General features: G+C 41.1%; 1 protein-coding gene across 26 annotated transcripts in view; it reads left to right on the top strand.

Moving 5' to 3' along the window:
- Positions 1–16,446, top strand: part of LOC118284298 (regulating synaptic membrane exocytosis protein 1-like) — a 68,528-nt gene that overhangs the window by 49,601 nt on the left and 2,481 nt on the right. For 5 of the 26 annotated variants that reach the window (XM_047335001.1, XM_035607085.2, XM_035607080.2 and 2 more), the window contains 19 exons: positions 451–604; positions 2,559–2,724; positions 3,308–3,412; positions 3,952–4,011; positions 5,289–5,366; positions 6,323–6,439; positions 6,815–6,904; positions 7,739–7,822; positions 9,599–9,655; positions 9,960–10,025; positions 11,918–12,027; positions 12,166–12,284; positions 12,930–13,090; positions 13,202–13,416; positions 14,018–14,050; positions 15,282–15,447; positions 15,566–15,678; positions 15,878–15,979; positions 16,175–16,314. In XM_047335001.1, coding sequence (XP_047190957.1) covers positions 451–604; positions 2,559–2,724; positions 3,308–3,412; positions 3,952–4,011; positions 5,289–5,366; positions 6,323–6,439; positions 6,815–6,904; positions 7,739–7,822; positions 9,599–9,655; positions 9,960–10,025; positions 11,918–12,027; positions 12,166–12,284; positions 12,930–13,090; positions 13,202–13,416; positions 14,018–14,050; positions 15,282–15,447; positions 15,566–15,678; positions 15,878–15,979; positions 16,175–16,314 — 2,136 coding nt within the window. The remainder of the gene's footprint in view (positions 1–450; positions 605–2,558; positions 2,725–3,307; positions 3,413–3,951; positions 4,012–5,288; positions 5,367–6,322; positions 6,440–6,814; positions 6,905–7,738; positions 7,823–9,598; positions 9,656–9,959; positions 10,026–11,917; positions 12,028–12,165; positions 12,285–12,929; positions 13,091–13,201; positions 13,417–14,017; positions 14,051–15,281; positions 15,448–15,565; positions 15,679–15,877; positions 15,980–16,174; positions 16,315–16,446) is intronic. The other 21 variants (XM_035607108.2, XM_047335009.1, XM_035607109.2 and 18 more) reach the window with 17 other exon arrangements.

Raw genomic sequence — 16,446 nt, 5'->3', positions numbered from 1 at the left:
GCTTGTTATTTAATTTTTTACTATTTGGTTTGTTTTCAAGGGACCATATACATCATTCATGTTACCATTTGATTTTTTTGTGTCAGTTAGCTTAAAGTTAATGTTAGACATCACACATACCCACCATGTCAGCAACAAGTGTATATTAGGTAACAATTCAATAACCATGTTATTTTATGATGTCACAAAGTTGTCACAGTGTCACTTTGTAGCATTAACTAGTGATACTCATCATAGAGCTATTTCTCTCAGACTTATGAGAAACGAGATTCATGCAATTACCCAATTGCAATACATTACATGAAATCATGCAGATACAGATCAGGAGCTTCAGTTAATCTGATATTATTCGAGAATAGTGTGAAGCCATGAATTATTGTTATTAAGGGCCCAACATCTGTCAAGAAAACATTCCACATATATCCACTATGTGTATCATGACATGAACAGGTCCTGATAGAGCTGGAGACAGCCTTACTGGACGACAAGCCTCACTGGTATCCACTCCAAACCCACGATGTATCATCCATACCGCTGCCCCGAGCCTCCCCGTACCTTCCCCGGCGACACACACACACAGACACCCCTGGCAAGAAACTACAGCGTAAGTCTGAGCGTCTGAGCGTCTGAGCGTCTGAGCGTCTGAGCGTCTGAGCGTCTGAGCGTCTGAGCGTGTGTCTGTGTGAGTGTTGTTCACGAGGACCACATTCACTCGTGAACAACACTCACACAGACGTGCACGCAAACAAAAATAGGATCTGAAATGATCATGTTTGTAGACAACATGTTTGCATGGAGTGGAAACCGAGCAGCCTTCATGCTTCAGTTAGTGAAACTAATTCTCAATTTGAAATACAGTTTGCTGATGTTAATTCCCTAACCAGTTGCAGACTGAAATGTTGAGTTGGTATTAGCATGCATGCTAAAACACACATCCCTTTCTCTGTGTTTGTGTGAATATTCGTGCACGTTCGTAAAATGTAAAAGTCTGTGTCTGAGTGTTTGTCTTTGTGTGTTAGGGTATAGATTTGTATTGACAGATCTGGGCTATTAAAAGCACCAGATGACATATTGTTCTGATCATTAACTGTTGGGGTATTCTAAATGAATCTGATGTAATCAATTAACATATTGATCACAAGTTATGTAAGTAAGTGAGGGGAAACATTTTAGAATCAATATTATGAATATCCAGGATTTAGCATCAGTGCTCCATGATCCAATTGCCATTGGGCAGAGCTCATCAAAAATATCCGCTGTATCAGTTGAAATCTATGGTCTATCTATGTTAATTGTCAATGAGTGCAAAAGTTAATAGAAGACTCAAGGGATGGAATAATACACCACATCACTTTGACCAACTTTTAATTTACATGAATGGTAGGAATGAATGAAAAGCCTTTGTAGCACTGTATAAAGTATGGCTAATGGCCCACCCTGAGAGTTTGAGGTGCTGTTCTCTTGGAAATGAAGCCAGTGATTTTGGAATCATAACAAAGCCGGACATAGTCCCACAGACCTCTTCAAGGCTGATTAGTCACTGTTTTTATATTTCTTTCCTCTGATATAGTTCTACCACACCACCATAGAAAAACTTCTTTAAAAACTACTTTATAAGAATATAGCACACAGTAATGAAAAATTCCTGGCTGCAATTCTACTATTATACTCTGTAGCCTTCAGACAGATTTTTCTGTTGAAGTTGCCACACAATATACTCAGTGGTATCAGGCTCCATGCTAACATGTTGACAAAGACATTAATTTAAGAGTTGTAAACTCTTAACCATAGCCTGTATATAGACAACGCGCCTCAACTTCCTCCCATTGTCATTTTCATTCTGTTTTTATAGCATCAAATAACTAATTAAAACTAAACATATTTGTTTGGTAGGGTTTATGACCTGTAGCTGCAGACACTTGGGGTGACAGGCTACTAAATTTCAAACTTGTGTGTTGTTAGGTAGCAGGTCACTAGAATAATTTAATGGGATATACTTTGGCAGTACATGTAGTAGATGATAAGACATTGAACAGAAAAAAAAACCTGACACACCTCAGCGGGAAGACATTAGCCATCCTTCCTGGCTACATTAGCCATATTGAATTGTACCAGGAATCTTCAGGGCATAATTTTGAAGCCATTAGCAAGGTTTTATTACTGTAAAAGGCTCACATGTCCTCACAGTGTAGATACAAGTAATGAAAGTTCAAAGCACAGAGCACACTTTGTAACAATGATCTATAGGGTGCATGGCGGATTTTGGTGCCTTTAAACTAAATATAAACTAACAAAGGGGAATTGACCATTAGACTTTTTGTACTTTTTCGATGGATTTGAGTTTCTGGCTCTAGATAATTAGAAGTGAAAATAAAAATACACTCAGAGTTTAGGGTCAAGTCTACAGTTTTGCAAATGCTGAGGTCTCTTGGCTTTCATTTTCCATGATTACACAAATTGACGCTGTAAATATTTTATTTATTTTCTTATATACTCATTGGTGTGTGTGTGTGGGTGTATATGAATATGTGTTCACATGCTTGACCATTCTCAACAAGCAGCAGATGGGCGAGGAAGGGAAAGGCAAAGGGAGTCTACATCTACTCTGGAGGTGCCAGAGCAGCAGAGGACGCCCGCCCATCACATACGATCCCGCTCGGTCTCCCCACACCGCGAGGAGCAGGGGCGAATTCGGTCACGGCCACCCAACGTTCCCACCCAGAGGTGAGGGAGGGTTGGTTAGATGTTGGAGACAATATTTTATTTTCAAGGAGCAACTTGAGACATTAATCAATTTGAGGATCTTTAACGTGAACTCATAAAAGCTTTGAAGTTGGCTGCAAAACATCCAACGTCATGCTTAGCCATAGTATGTATACAGTATATACTTAAAGTCAATACACTGCTTTGGACTTTTTGCTCACTTCTATGACACAGATATGTGTATGGATTGAGATAGAAGGGCGTACAGTCATGTACTGTTAGTCTTAGAGGTGGGTGGCATAGCCTGATGTCTAATGATGATTACTAATAAAGGACCCAACTAAAGTGCTTTGGGTAAAAGCAACTCTGCAGTTAGAGGGAGGAGGAATGAGAGAGTTTGTTGGAAGGTAGCGAACAGTCCATCTACTAATGAAATGTCTGTCTGATGCAGAACACATAGTCCTGCCAGCTCTGCTTTCACTGGCTGAGCCAAATGAGCACTGCCAAGAATCTGCTGAAATACCACCTGACCACAAACCTGACATAAGTCTTCCTTCCTTACCTCCTTACTTTCTGCCTGCCTGCCTTCCTTCCTTCCCTCCAGGAGTTTGGATGATGAGCTTCCTCACTCTCGTCGTCCTCGTTCTCCGACCCGCTTCTATGACGCTCCCAGAGGACGCCACCAGGAGGAGGAGTACCTGGAAGACAGGTGTGTGTCTCTGTGTGAGGACAGCTTGTGATATGTCTAGTCATTAGATTAATTGAGATCACATCTTATTCCAGTGTTTGTCCGAAAAGTTATTCATTCAGGGTGTTTTTGTGTGTGTTAAAATGACTGCTTATTTGTGTGCAAAAGTGTGTCTGCTCTCTGAAACTTAATTTTTTCCAAACAGGTTACATTATTTTGTTTAGAAATACCCTTTCTGGAATATTTTTTTCTGCCCATTATTTAACCTAATTTCTCTTTTTGGAGAGTGTTTTCTGTCGGCCTTGTGATTCAGTAGCTATTTATTGATTGTGAAAGTTACTTTAGAGCAGTGTTTTGACAAAAGATCTGTGGCCTTTCAAGAAAATTCTGTGGCGTTTTAGTGTGTGTGAATCAGTGGCGTGCATGCGTGCGTGTGTGTGTGTGTGTGTGTGGTAATCAGCAACAGCTTCTCTTTCCTATTCATCCTCTTCTCCCTCTGCTCTTATGGTTTTTTGACTGTTGATCTCCTCATTTGTCATCCATCCCCATGGTAACAACAGTGAGATCATCATGATCCACCAGTCAATGCGAGGCAAAAGTGCTGAGTGCCTCCACACCAGGTAAACTAGTCAATGAAGACATTTTGTTTACATTTCCGTTCTAGATTTGCACTGGATCATATTTAGTTTAGCGGGTAATGTTTTTAATCATTATGATCCTTTCTTTAAAAAAACAAATTCTGTCTCTGGAAATACTGTTTAGAAAAGGATGAAAGGTAAAATAAATGAAAAGGTAAATTGTGTAACTTCACATATTTACAGAACAATAGTAACAGGGCAAGGCAAAGAGCAAAACACACTTAAGCCAAATGTAAAATTTTGATTGAAAAAAATACCTTATTATAACTTAATTCTCTCAATACTTTTTGACTTGTCTACTCTCCAGAGAGGTGCAGTAGAAAGTAGCTACAGCAATAGTTTCAGATAAAATGAAGTAAAATGTCAAATAGGCAAGGGGCAAAGAGAGGTGTTAACTATGTATTTTTTTAATAATGTAAATGTTAGCATAAGTGTCAGTTGTACTACTGCACCTAATCCACAAGAGGACAGTACAGGACCGTGCTTGCATTCAAGCTGTGATTCTCAGCAGGCTGCCCTTTGTACAACCAGGCCAACAGTATGACTTGTCAGGGCTAGAAGCAAGACAAAATGTTTGTCCAGCTAATGCGTCATGGAAAGATCCATAAACATGCACCAAAATCAAACTAGTGATAATCTGCCAATTCTTGATTAAAATGATTTAGGGGTCTTGTCTCTGCACTTTGTTCCCATATCCTGAGCATTTGTTTATCGATGGACTGTAGTCGTCTCCCCTTGAGTCATAGATTGCTGTGTAAGCACACAGCCAGAGAGGTAAGTTACACAGGCAGATAAATGTTTTCCTCATACAACCATGCCTGTCTGATGGAAACATAATTGGGTGGTTACACTTTACTTGCTATGTGTGTCAGCTGAGATGAGAGGTGCGTTGTGATGCTTGTCATGCGGTGCTGTAGTTCTACTCTTTCACTGCAGAAACACAAGCTTAACCGGTGATTTTTGCACTGGGATGGACTGTTTTAACAGATGTTAGACAACAGTGTGACTTTTGTATTGAAATAACTGAAACATAAAGCATATCTTTTTTTCATAGAACAATAAATGTCTTCAAGTAAAAAAAACAAAAAACCAACTGCATAGTATTTAAAATCACTGGTTAAGTGGCTATTATTTTGCCCTTTAGAACTTTTACTCTTGTCCAAACACTCCCACACACTTGTTTTTTCTCCTCTTCCACATCTCTTCCACTCTCTCCCAATTTCTCCTACTTCTGTTTGCTGCATGTTTGCTAACATCAGGAGATCCACTAAGCACAATAACACACTGCCGCCTAAGATGCCAATTTTGTTCAATGGCATCCCCAAACCCGCAAACAGGTAGGTCTGCAGATATGGGTCATTAGTGTTTAATCATCTGAAACCAAGAAGCAATGTATTTTTGTAAGCGTAGAATGAGCCCTTCATGTCTACATACCCTCACTGCTAGATGCAGCTGAACACTACACTCTGCCATTTTTTAAATGTTTTTTAAAAACTTACAGCGCCAGAACGTAAACGCAAATTTATTTAAGCTTCAGTTTGTGTTATCAGCTTTCTTAACTGTAATATTTAGCTTCATGTCTGAAAGGCAGAGCTTCACACCAATCTAAGTCATGGCAGTAGTCCAACTATGAGTCCCAAAATAGCCCCTCCCACTTTGAAACTATGACCACACTTAAAGGGTTGGGCATAAAGTCTGGCATCATTAACCCCCGCTTCTGGCTAAATTGCTTTTCTGATCTCTCTCCAAAACTCTGTCCTTTGTTTTTCTTTGTAGTCTCGTTACAAAGAATTATACAAATCCAAACAATCATTTTCCTCAAAGGAAGAATAAAAGCTTTTAAAACAGAAGTTCAAACCCTGACCACTTTCTCACCGCTGCACACCTGGCAAAATTCTGTGTAAAATTAGAATCGTATTGTCTGGTTCAGAAAGTTACAAAAACTGTTGATTTCCGATGTTGAAAATGGCCTCTCAGACCTTGTTGGACATACCAACACACACTTTGTTAAATGCATTTTTGTCAATGAAATGAAGAAGCAATTAATCTTGTTGTAGTTGAGTTTTATTTATATTAGATTTAAGATATATGCAGAGCAGGTCACGTGTATAGTATAGATGGAGTCACACATCCTTGCGATCTTGAGAGTCCCGTGGACTTCTCTTTGTGTGAGTATTTTCCACAGAAGCAGGGGCTTTGCGGATTATCTTCAATTTCAGTTTTCTTTGCTTTATTAATTTGTTTTCATTTACAAATGCATGATGTCTTTTTGAAATTTTCTTTTTGTGACTAGTTCCACGCTGCCTGCATGTCGAAAGATGAGCTCTGTCAGGGGATCGCAAACACTCATGGCAACACACCATTCCATCACACACAGAGTTGTAATGTTCACAGATGAGGTGACAGTTAGGTAAGACACACACACACACACACACACATACACACACACACACACGCACACTGTTATTAATGAATAACCATATGAGTGTAAGCCTTCCTGCTTGGGAGAAAAGTCCAGTGAGCATTCCATCCTTTGCCACAACAATCAAATACATGTATTATCAGACTCCGTCTCCATGACAACATAACATCTCATAAACACTCCCATTTGTACGCCAGTCAGTCATTGGTTGGTTTTTGGACTGAAATTATGATTTTGGGAAACTAACTGTACTTTGTTTTCAGATGTCATTGTTTTTCTCCCTCTGTTTGTTTCTGTCCTCTCCTCTCCTCCTCTTCCTCCTCTTCCTCCATTGGATGGCATGTTGTGCTGTGGTGCCTCTAGTGATCTTCAGCCTTCTCTGGACAGGGTTAGAAGTGCTAGCGCCAACTGTCTGACTCCAGATAATCATGCCCCCTCATCAGAGACTGAAAGGTACCAGCCTCAGTCCCCACCACCCCTCATGTAGTTCTTTCCTGGTCTTTGTAGTTCTTTTTCCCCTCTGAATGGTCCTACACAAGATCCTCACCCTACCCCCACCCCTGCTGTGCTCTGCTCCTCCAGTCTGCTGTTCCACCAAGCAGTTCTGCTTTTTTGCTACTATTCACAAACTGTACACCAAAGTGCACGGATTTTTCAATATTGAAAAATTCAATGACACATTGAGTGTTCAAGTTTTAGAAACTGGAGTTGTGTCGATATTTTTTTATCATACACCTTGATGAAATGTTCGGATGGTAGCAAAACTGACATAGTGGGATTATTGCTATTTTTAAAGGGCACAGTGAATACTGCATATCACTGCTGTTTTATTTGCAATATTATTTTTGGAATGCACTTGGGCACACAATGGAGTAGCTGTAGCTACTTCTTGCCTTCTGCCCGATACAATTGTGCTGCATTGCTATTTCTCCGTTTATTTTTTCACCCATCTGTGTAAACACCTGCCCAAGTTTCCAGTGCCATCGCGGTGGTAGTTCGCTTGACAGGTGTCTACACAACCAAATTGGCTATTACCTGAAGCACTTTGCACATGGTTACAATTGTTTGCATACTTATTGTTGCCACTGTGTATATACAGTGGAGGGCTTGCAGGTCGTAGTACTCTATAAGTGATCAAAGTGATTCACTGCCCCCCAGTGGTCAAACCAGACATTGGTGGCTTTCCACTATATGCATGCCTAATAATGGAATAGCATGTCTTTCTGATTTTGTAATGGCTTGCTGATTTGGTCATGAGGGTGATATATTTTGTATGTGTACACATAGAAAATCTTTGTCACGTTCCCTGCCCCGGAGACGTCCGGCAAGTCCCAGGATTCTTATTCAACATGCTTCCCCTGAAGATGACAGGTATCCTTTTGTGGACCCCCGGCCGCTTCCTCTAAGAGCTTGACTTGTGCCCTAAAATCTGATGGGTTTTTTCGTTGAATTATAATCACACAAGGAAGACCTTTCCCATACAGCAATACATCACCAATATATTCCAAGGTTGTGTTTTTTTTTCTCTTACTATTTTCTGTAATGTAAGGGAAGTAATTTCTCTGAAACCTCACTGAAATCCTCTTGGTTCAGTTGAGTCTTATTGGGTTCAGGCAGATGTCAAGCTCTACCCTGTTTTCACAGCTAACGCTAATCTCTTCACCCGCTTTCGTTCTGATAGTTTTGTGAATAGCTAGTTGTGAGTTTGTTTTTCCAACTCTATTTCGATTGAGGTGTTGTGAGTGAATTTATCTTGTATCACATAAAACAAGTCTAATTTAACTTTATTTCACCAGATGTAGTTCAGGAGAAAAGTGGTTTGGTTTTCTCATTTTTATGTGCCTTCAAGGAAATGGTAAAAGATTTTGGGAAATTCACTTAGATGTCCACATCTCTCCCATGTGTGTCGCTCATATGCTTTCACCAAGCACTTTATCAGGAGAACCTGTAACCTGCCTATTCATGCAATTATACGATGAGCCAATAACGTGGGTGCAGCTACAGGTTAATGTTCACATCAAACATTAGAGAGCAGAAAAGTGTGATTTCAGAGCTGAGACTGTTTTGAGAACAAAAAAGAGGAACTACCCTGTATCAGTATGGTGTTCCTTATAAAAAAAGTGCTTGGTGAGTATAAAAGCTACAGTCAGGATACACTTAGCTTAGCATAAAAAATATGAAATGGGATGGGAAAGCTAGCCTGGCTTTTCACAAAGGCACATATTTTCTAACAATATAACGTTAATTAATGAGCTTTCGAGATGCTGGGAAGCACGCTCCCTGAAACAACCAGCTTAGCTTTCCCCCCCATTTCCATTCTCTATTCTAGGCTATGCTAATGTCTATTGGCTGTATATTCATCTTTATTCTACAGAAAGGAGTTTCATCAATAATTTATTTAACTCTCAGCATTAAACCTCCTAAGTATATTTCCCAAAATGATTTGCCTTTTCTTTTGCTTCAAACTTGCTTATAACTGAAATTACTTCTCTATTTTTGAAACCAATGGTAGATGCATTTGCAACTGCAGGGTTTCACTTTATTTTGATGAATACAAGATGGAATCATAAGCTATTTGTAAACACAGTGGAGCTCTGCGTTGAGCTGGACACAGTGAGAGTGAATGTAATATGCAATGTAGAACTTGTCATAATAAAAGTCACGTAGTTCTCGAGGCATTGACATGTTCTACTTTGTTTCATGACTTGCATTGTGTAGATGGTTGCTTGTTTGGCTTCTACTTTGTGGGTTTTGTTCCGCTGGTGTATAGTTTGACGTCAAGAGTTTGAGCAAAGGGTTTTGGTTGTCGTGGTTGTTGTAGTTCTGTGCTGTTGTTCTTCATCCTCCTCCCTTAGTGGTTTTTCAGTAGCCAGTTTGTGGTCCTGTGAACTATTGTTAAACATTAGTTTGTGCTGGTTATGGTGTGAAATCCTGCCATGCTGCAGTCTTTCCAATTGTACGTTTTGCGTCTATAGCTTCTATGTGCTTACATTGTCCTCTCAGTCTCTGATATGTCTGCCTTTTTTCAAGGCTTAGTACAGTGCAATGACTTAGAATTTCATTAGTGTGAATGTGTGTGCTTGTGCGTGCGTGCGTGTGGTGATGATGCATGTATCATCTTTGTCATTTTCATGTCCATGAACGAAGAATATGGATGCTACTTCCTTCCCAAGAGACTTTAATTCACCTCAGTACCAAGAAGAGGTACACACACACTCGACGTGCACACATCTGTGCACACCCACACACCCGCACAGGCACACTGACTTACAGATGAAGCATGATTATGTGACAGCCGTTATTCACAACACCATCATCCCATGCATCACAGCATGCCTCCTATTTCCTGTTTTCCAGATCATAAACTTATAAGGCCAATGCCACCACCCCCCCGACAGTCAGATTCTTCTAAATCTAAATGATTTATCATCCATCATGCTCTCGTCCATCCATCCATCCTTTTTTTTCTGTTCTGTATTGCTGCCTTTGCCCATCCACCATTCTCCAGACAGCCTCGGACCCTGGAAACCCCTGAGTGTCAGACTCTTGGCAGGAAGCTCTCTGACAGTAGCAGGTAAGACATGTACTGCAGGCTCAGCACATGTCAAAGGGTAGCGTATGAGGTCACTGACAGGAGGAGCCTGAAACTACACAACCAGCATGAATTAATATTTTCCTGTTATGGCCGTTTGACCTTGTCTGATAGATGAAATATCAACATGAACTCTATTAATTGGTACAAACTGGTGCAGGATTTGAAATTTATGGATTCAGTCAATTTATGGTCATCGGCATAGGTGGGTTTGATGACATATAACTTCAGCTGGATATTTCCTGCCACAGCATGGTCACAGCACATATTTGATGTGCTGATGCTAATACCAGCAGTCACATTGTAATACTACACAAATACTTTATGTTATTATACAATGTGTATAATTCCAAATAGGTTAGTTAATTTATTAGTGGACATGGATGTTCAGATATAAGTCCTACCTTAGTAGCTCAAGGTATTTTCACACTCTATGCAGTGTGTACTTAGGTATATGGTTTAACATTTTTAATATTGAAGGTGATACTACCTGTGAGTGAGCGCTTCTGCAAATCTTTCATTTTACACTTCGGATTATTATTTTTTTGTTTGTTTGTTGATTTTTCCCTCCTCCATATTTTCCTCCACCCTATCTGTCTTCTGTTTCTTCTATCCACTTTGCTCTTGCATGCTGCTGCTCACACATCGCGTTGCTCGGTCCCGGGTTTGTATGAAATTGTCGTGACTGCACATTTGTCTGTATGTGCCAGAATCAAGCCCACCTCCATATTAAGGGGCTCCAGAGGAAACAAGGCCCCACTTCAGCCCCTTGGTATGAGAGCCCCCTCTCTAACCCACACACACGCACACACACCGAGGCATCCCCTGTCGTTTCCTGTAGTAATAGTGTGGAACATGGCCGAGCTGCTCTCTCAATCCTACATATAGTTTGACTTGACCTGTCGTTGCCACAACATAGTAACTCTGATGCTGCTGGTTTCTGTTTGTGTATTTACTGTACAGTATATGTGTTGTCATTTTATAGTCGGTGTAATAAGCGGATGTGTGACTGTTAACGTTTTTGTGTTAAATGTCTGTTTTGCATAGATTTTTCCCAACATTTGTCGATAAGTATCTCAAAAAATTATAATGGGGTAATTTGTGAAACACAAGTGTGAAATGGTTGTTAATAACTACATAATTAAAAGATTTGGCACCAGTCATTTTATTATTTTGCCCTATTTTAGGTATAATGGCATAGACCAGTATAATGGTAAACATGCCATACTTACCAGTATAATGGAAGTGCAAGTGTAATTTTGTTATTATTGAAATATTTATTATACAGGAACATGCAGCTGCTCTAATCAGAGCTTAAAGCCAAAACACATGAAGGTTTTACGAATAAACCCCTGTTCCTATGTCTTTTGTGAGAATGGATTCGATTGAATGTTTGCAGAAATAGCTGGATTGGTGCTTTGAAGTCTTTCACCTCCTCTTTGTTCTTTCACTGCCTTAATCTTAATTCGTGGCTCTTTTTGCGACAGGCTCCGTCACCTTGAAAACCCAAACAAGCTTCACTTTGTGAATATGTTGTTGCCGCCGATTGTTCACCAGATTATCGTTGCTTCTCTTTCATTTCCATGACTGATGCTTTTGCTGTAGCCACATTCTGTTCACTTATTTTTTTTACTGCAAATTTATCTTTTGATGTTACTCATCTTGAGACAAGACATATGAAACAGCAGTAGGTTCCACTGGAGAAAATCTGCCTGCTCTCACTAACCTACAGATGAACTTGTGTGAAATAGATTAACTAAACAAATGTAAAACTGACCAGCGTGTGAGCAGTGCTGCAGTACACACCCTGGGCCACAAACATGTTGACTTTAATGTTGTTTTCTCTGCCATTTTTTACTGTTATTTTACATTAGGGGCCACCTCCAAGGTGGTGCGTCTCTCTCCTCCTCAGTGACCTCCTCCTCCGCCCGCAGAGTGAGGCAGCTCCCACAGCTTCCCCCCAAGAGCAGCACCGCAGAACAAGGTATGGCCATATGCAAGGTGCATGTCTGTAGAATCAAATCCTGTAGAAGACTGGGAGATGGATAATTAATGCAATAAACATTGCGAGGCTCAAGGCAAAAGATGCATTCATGAAGACGTTGTTCCTTGTGCTGTGTAGCCCTGGTAGCAGAGGAGCGTGTTCGTCAGCTCCAGATGAGGGTTCATTCCAACCGGATGTCAGCTGCCACCACCTCCAGCCAACAGGACCTGGACAGAGCCCTTAAGAACAAACGGGAGGTGGGACATAACTTTTCATTTTTCATTTTATCTTTCCTGGGGGTTTTTTTGGGTATCATTTATCTTGACAAAACAAGACCCATCAGGAGAGCAAAAAGGTTCTAGACAGAAAGAATGAGCCATAATGCTGCTGAGGTGCATTGCAGCAAATTGCCTGCGTTGTGTAAGGAAGTAATAAATAACATTATAATATTGGTGAAGACCACTCAGTAAAATGAACAGGTTCCAACTGGGCAGTCACTCAAGAATGCACCTCACACCATGAATACAGAAGTGCATGATACATACTCGCTGGTTCTCCTATCCCCAACTGACCGACATCCGACAGTTTGATGGTGATTTCCAGACTGTCACACGTGCCCACATTGACGGTCAGAGCTGCAGATCAAATGTTATCCTCCTTCAAATTTAAAGAAGGTAGTGGCAGGTAGTGGACAGTGGGTTTACCATAGCTCTTTGCTGTCTGCATCTCTTAGTTAAAGAAAAGGGTAAAGTTGCGCTGCGAGATGCTGAAAAGCCATTGAGATAAAGATATCAATTTTTTTTTTTTTTAAATGGTACTTTGTGTATGTCATATCAACACCCTACCCTGGTGGATTGATGATTGATTTATTGTTTTTTTTGTTTGATGTGTGTTTCCTGCAGCTCTACAAGGACCAGAGGAGGAGCAGTGAAAACGTTTCCCATAAGTCCTCAGACAGTGATGTCAGCGACGTGTCAGCCATCTCTCGAACCAGCAGTGCCTCTCGCATCAGTAGCACCAGCTACATGTCCATCCAGTCAGAGAGACCTCGGGGACGCTTCAGGTACACACAGACATGCTCATGTTTACTTTTCAGTAAAAAAATAATGAATTCATATGAAAAAAGTATTTGAATGACATCATGTGATTGATTTTCATAAAATGCGATGATCAGCCGGGCCATGCGCGCAACGGGCCGCCACATGATGATGAGCACCAGTGTGAGTGGTGAGATCTACGGCATGGAGCACGTTGACGGCAGCCAATCAGACACGGCCCTGGGGAGCCTAGGGAGTGGGATCAAGAAGCGGCGCCCGAGCCTCAGCCAACGGGTTGTTGCCATCCTACCATCCAGACGCAGCCGGAGTACCTCACAACTCAGCCAGACAGGTCAGGGAGTAGATGGGCACACTGAGTCTGAGAAATCATCACACTAACGCACACTTGGAAATCAAGAAACACATCAGCCCAACACTCACATCCAAAAGATAATGTAGTTAAAGTATACTGTTGTGTCGAAAGAGAAAACCTCCTTATCCCAAACTACATGGCACAACCAACCAAACATAGATCCTCAGTAAGGGTTGGTGTGCGTATCATTTCATCACAAGAATCACTATCATAATCTGTTGTGGACATCACTGTAAATGAATAATACTGCTGCCAAGATGGGCCACCTCAAACAGCATCTAGTCTGTTTTATATTATAACTTAACATGTTTCTTTCAGAATAATTAACTTAAAAGCATGACTTTATGGAACATCCCTACAAATTCCCTTTCTAATCATAAATATAATTTCTTCTATCAAGTATGGACATTTGCATTAATTGGGGTCAAACAAACACACACACACGCACACGCACTTTACATTGAGACTTCAGTGCAAAAAGGCAAGAACCACTCTGCCACTTACAGGTTAACAGGTGTATCCAGTCTTTCCGTTGTTTCTGATGTTGTTGTTTCTGGGCTTTGTTGTTGTGTTATTTCAGAAGCGGCGGGTAAGAAGGTGGACAGAAAGAAAGGTAAAGCAATAGTTAGACAGACAGTTTTAGAAAAGTGCAGGTAGACACTGTAAGACAGGATGAAAAATAAATTCAGCTTTATTACAGCTGATCATGAGGACTTTTAAGTCTGTTGTAGGTACTAAATTGTCATAAACAGCATGATATCATATGTGAGGAAACACATTTACACAGTTATACAAGTTCCATAGCAGCTGTTACATGACAATGTTCTGATGTATTTGAAGTTGTATTGAGAAAAGGAATAAGTTAATTAATAAATGCACAAAGCAAATGCAAACTAACCAGACCAAACTCAGGCTGACAGAAACCGCAGAGAGGATAAGTGTGACGTAAAGCTGAAGAGTAGCTTTTTTTTTTTTAGATCAGATGAAGGTTCCCAGCATGTCCAGCCCTGCCTGAACCGTCTCCGGCACGCTTCCTCACTCCTCCCTCTCTCATCAGCACCACCACCACCTTTTAATGTTTAAAGGCTGGTTCAGTTCTAGAAAAAGCCTGGTTGTGTCAAGAGCACTTTTCTCATTCCCAACTGTGTCTGCCTCGTGATTATCACCGGTTTCTTTTCAGTAACAAAATAAAACGAAATCTGAACCCTGTAACGTCATTTGTGCTCAAAATAAAAACAACAGGTTTTTAAAAAAGAGCTGAACTCACTTCATGGTTTGCTGGACACTGTATGATTTCTTCAGTCCTCTGAGATTTCCTTTACACCCTTGCTTAACATTCAAGGTACGAGTATATTCCCGATTTCATCTAGATCTTTCTCCAGTGACCTCACCACTTTAAATTCTTAACCAACTCCCACTGAAAATTATTATTCGATCCTTCTGGGCAGGAGCTCCTGATAACATGACGATGTGCACGCATTTGTTGTGTACAGCAATGTTTGTTTTTTTTTCTTCCATTATATGGTCTTTGGTGAGGTCACCATGGGATATTGATTTGCATGGGATGCCCTGCATAGTGACGAATCTCAGCCCAAAGTTATCAGGCTTGTCAAAGTTGCTACCTTGAATTTATACAGAAGATATGACTGGGGGAAAAAAGACTTAGCTCATCCTCCAAAACATTGTAACCTAGAATAAAATTCCCACTGTGTACAAATGCAGATCCAATTAAAGCTTTGGGTAGGTATGACATGAGATGCCTGATAACTGATAAACAGCCTCTAGTTTAAATGTCACACGTGAAGATCAAATGCCCCAACACCTCTCGTCTGTGTTTGCCACAGAGGCGCCATCGGGCAAGAAGTCGGGCAAGGCCGGCAGCAGCAGCATCCAGCGGAGCGTGGAGACGGGTATGGCTGTGGAGTATCCACGGGGAGGGTCGACCATGAACCGGCAGGCCAGCAGAGAGTCGACAGATGGCAGCATGAACAGCTACAGCTCTGAGGGGAAGTATGTGCACTCTAAAACTAAGCCCAACGCAACAAGTACTCTTTCATCCTTCAATGGATAAACATGACTTAATCTAAATGACATGATAGACAGGGAATGATTTGTTTGTGTGTGTCAGTCTGATCTTCTCAGGGATGCGTTTGGGTGCTGACAGTCAGTTTAGTGACTTCCTGGATGGTTTAGGCCCCGGTCAGCTGGTGGGTCGGCAAACATTGGCAACGCCTGCCATGGGTGAGTGACGACTCCATCGATTGCACATTTTATGTAAAACATTTCCATATTTGTAATGCAGAAAAAAGGTTTTAGGTGCATTTTCCATGTTTCAATAGATATACCTTACTGTGTGTGTGCTGCCTATTTAATTAGTCTTTGACAGTTTTTTGTATTTTAACTTTATCTTGACGTACTCTTTTGTCTCCTCGATTCACAGGTGATGTCCAGATAGGTTTGATGGATAAGAAAGGTCAGCTGGAAGTGGAGGTGATCAGGGCACGAGGCCTTACCCCCAAACCAGGCTCCAAATCCCTCCCAGGTAACACACACACATTCAAATCTGAAATGATCAAACTCAAACACACGCACAACCCAACAAAGTTTCTTCCTCTTCCCCTGCACTTTGTCCTCTCCCCATCCTCATTTATATTTCCCTCCCGACCTCCCACTTTCTTCCCATCCTCCCTTTTTCTCTCATTTCCTTCCCCCTTAACCCCCACTCCTCCATTCCCAGCACCCTACGTCAAGGTGTACCTGCTGGATAATGGAACCTGTAAAGCCAAAAAGAAAACCAAGATTGCACGAAAGACGTTGGAGCCTCTCTACCAGCAGCATCTGCTCTTCGAGGAGAGTCCACAGGGCAAGGTGCTCCAGGTAATATTCTGTGTGGGGCTGTTTTTGTGGATGAGTGGGGTGTATCTAGTAAAACTTAAATCCTAATATGATGGTCCAGGACCAGATTGTCTTGTTGTCATGTGTTAAGGAATGATTACTTCCACGTTCTCT

Source organism: Scophthalmus maximus, chromosome 10 (assembly GCF_022379125.1).
Source record: "Scophthalmus maximus strain ysfricsl-2021 chromosome 10, ASM2237912v1, whole genome shotgun sequence".
NCBI classification, from domain to species: domain Eukaryota; kingdom Metazoa; phylum Chordata; class Actinopteri; order Pleuronectiformes; family Scophthalmidae; genus Scophthalmus; species Scophthalmus maximus.
This window is presented reverse-complemented; position numbering and strand designations above follow the sequence as displayed.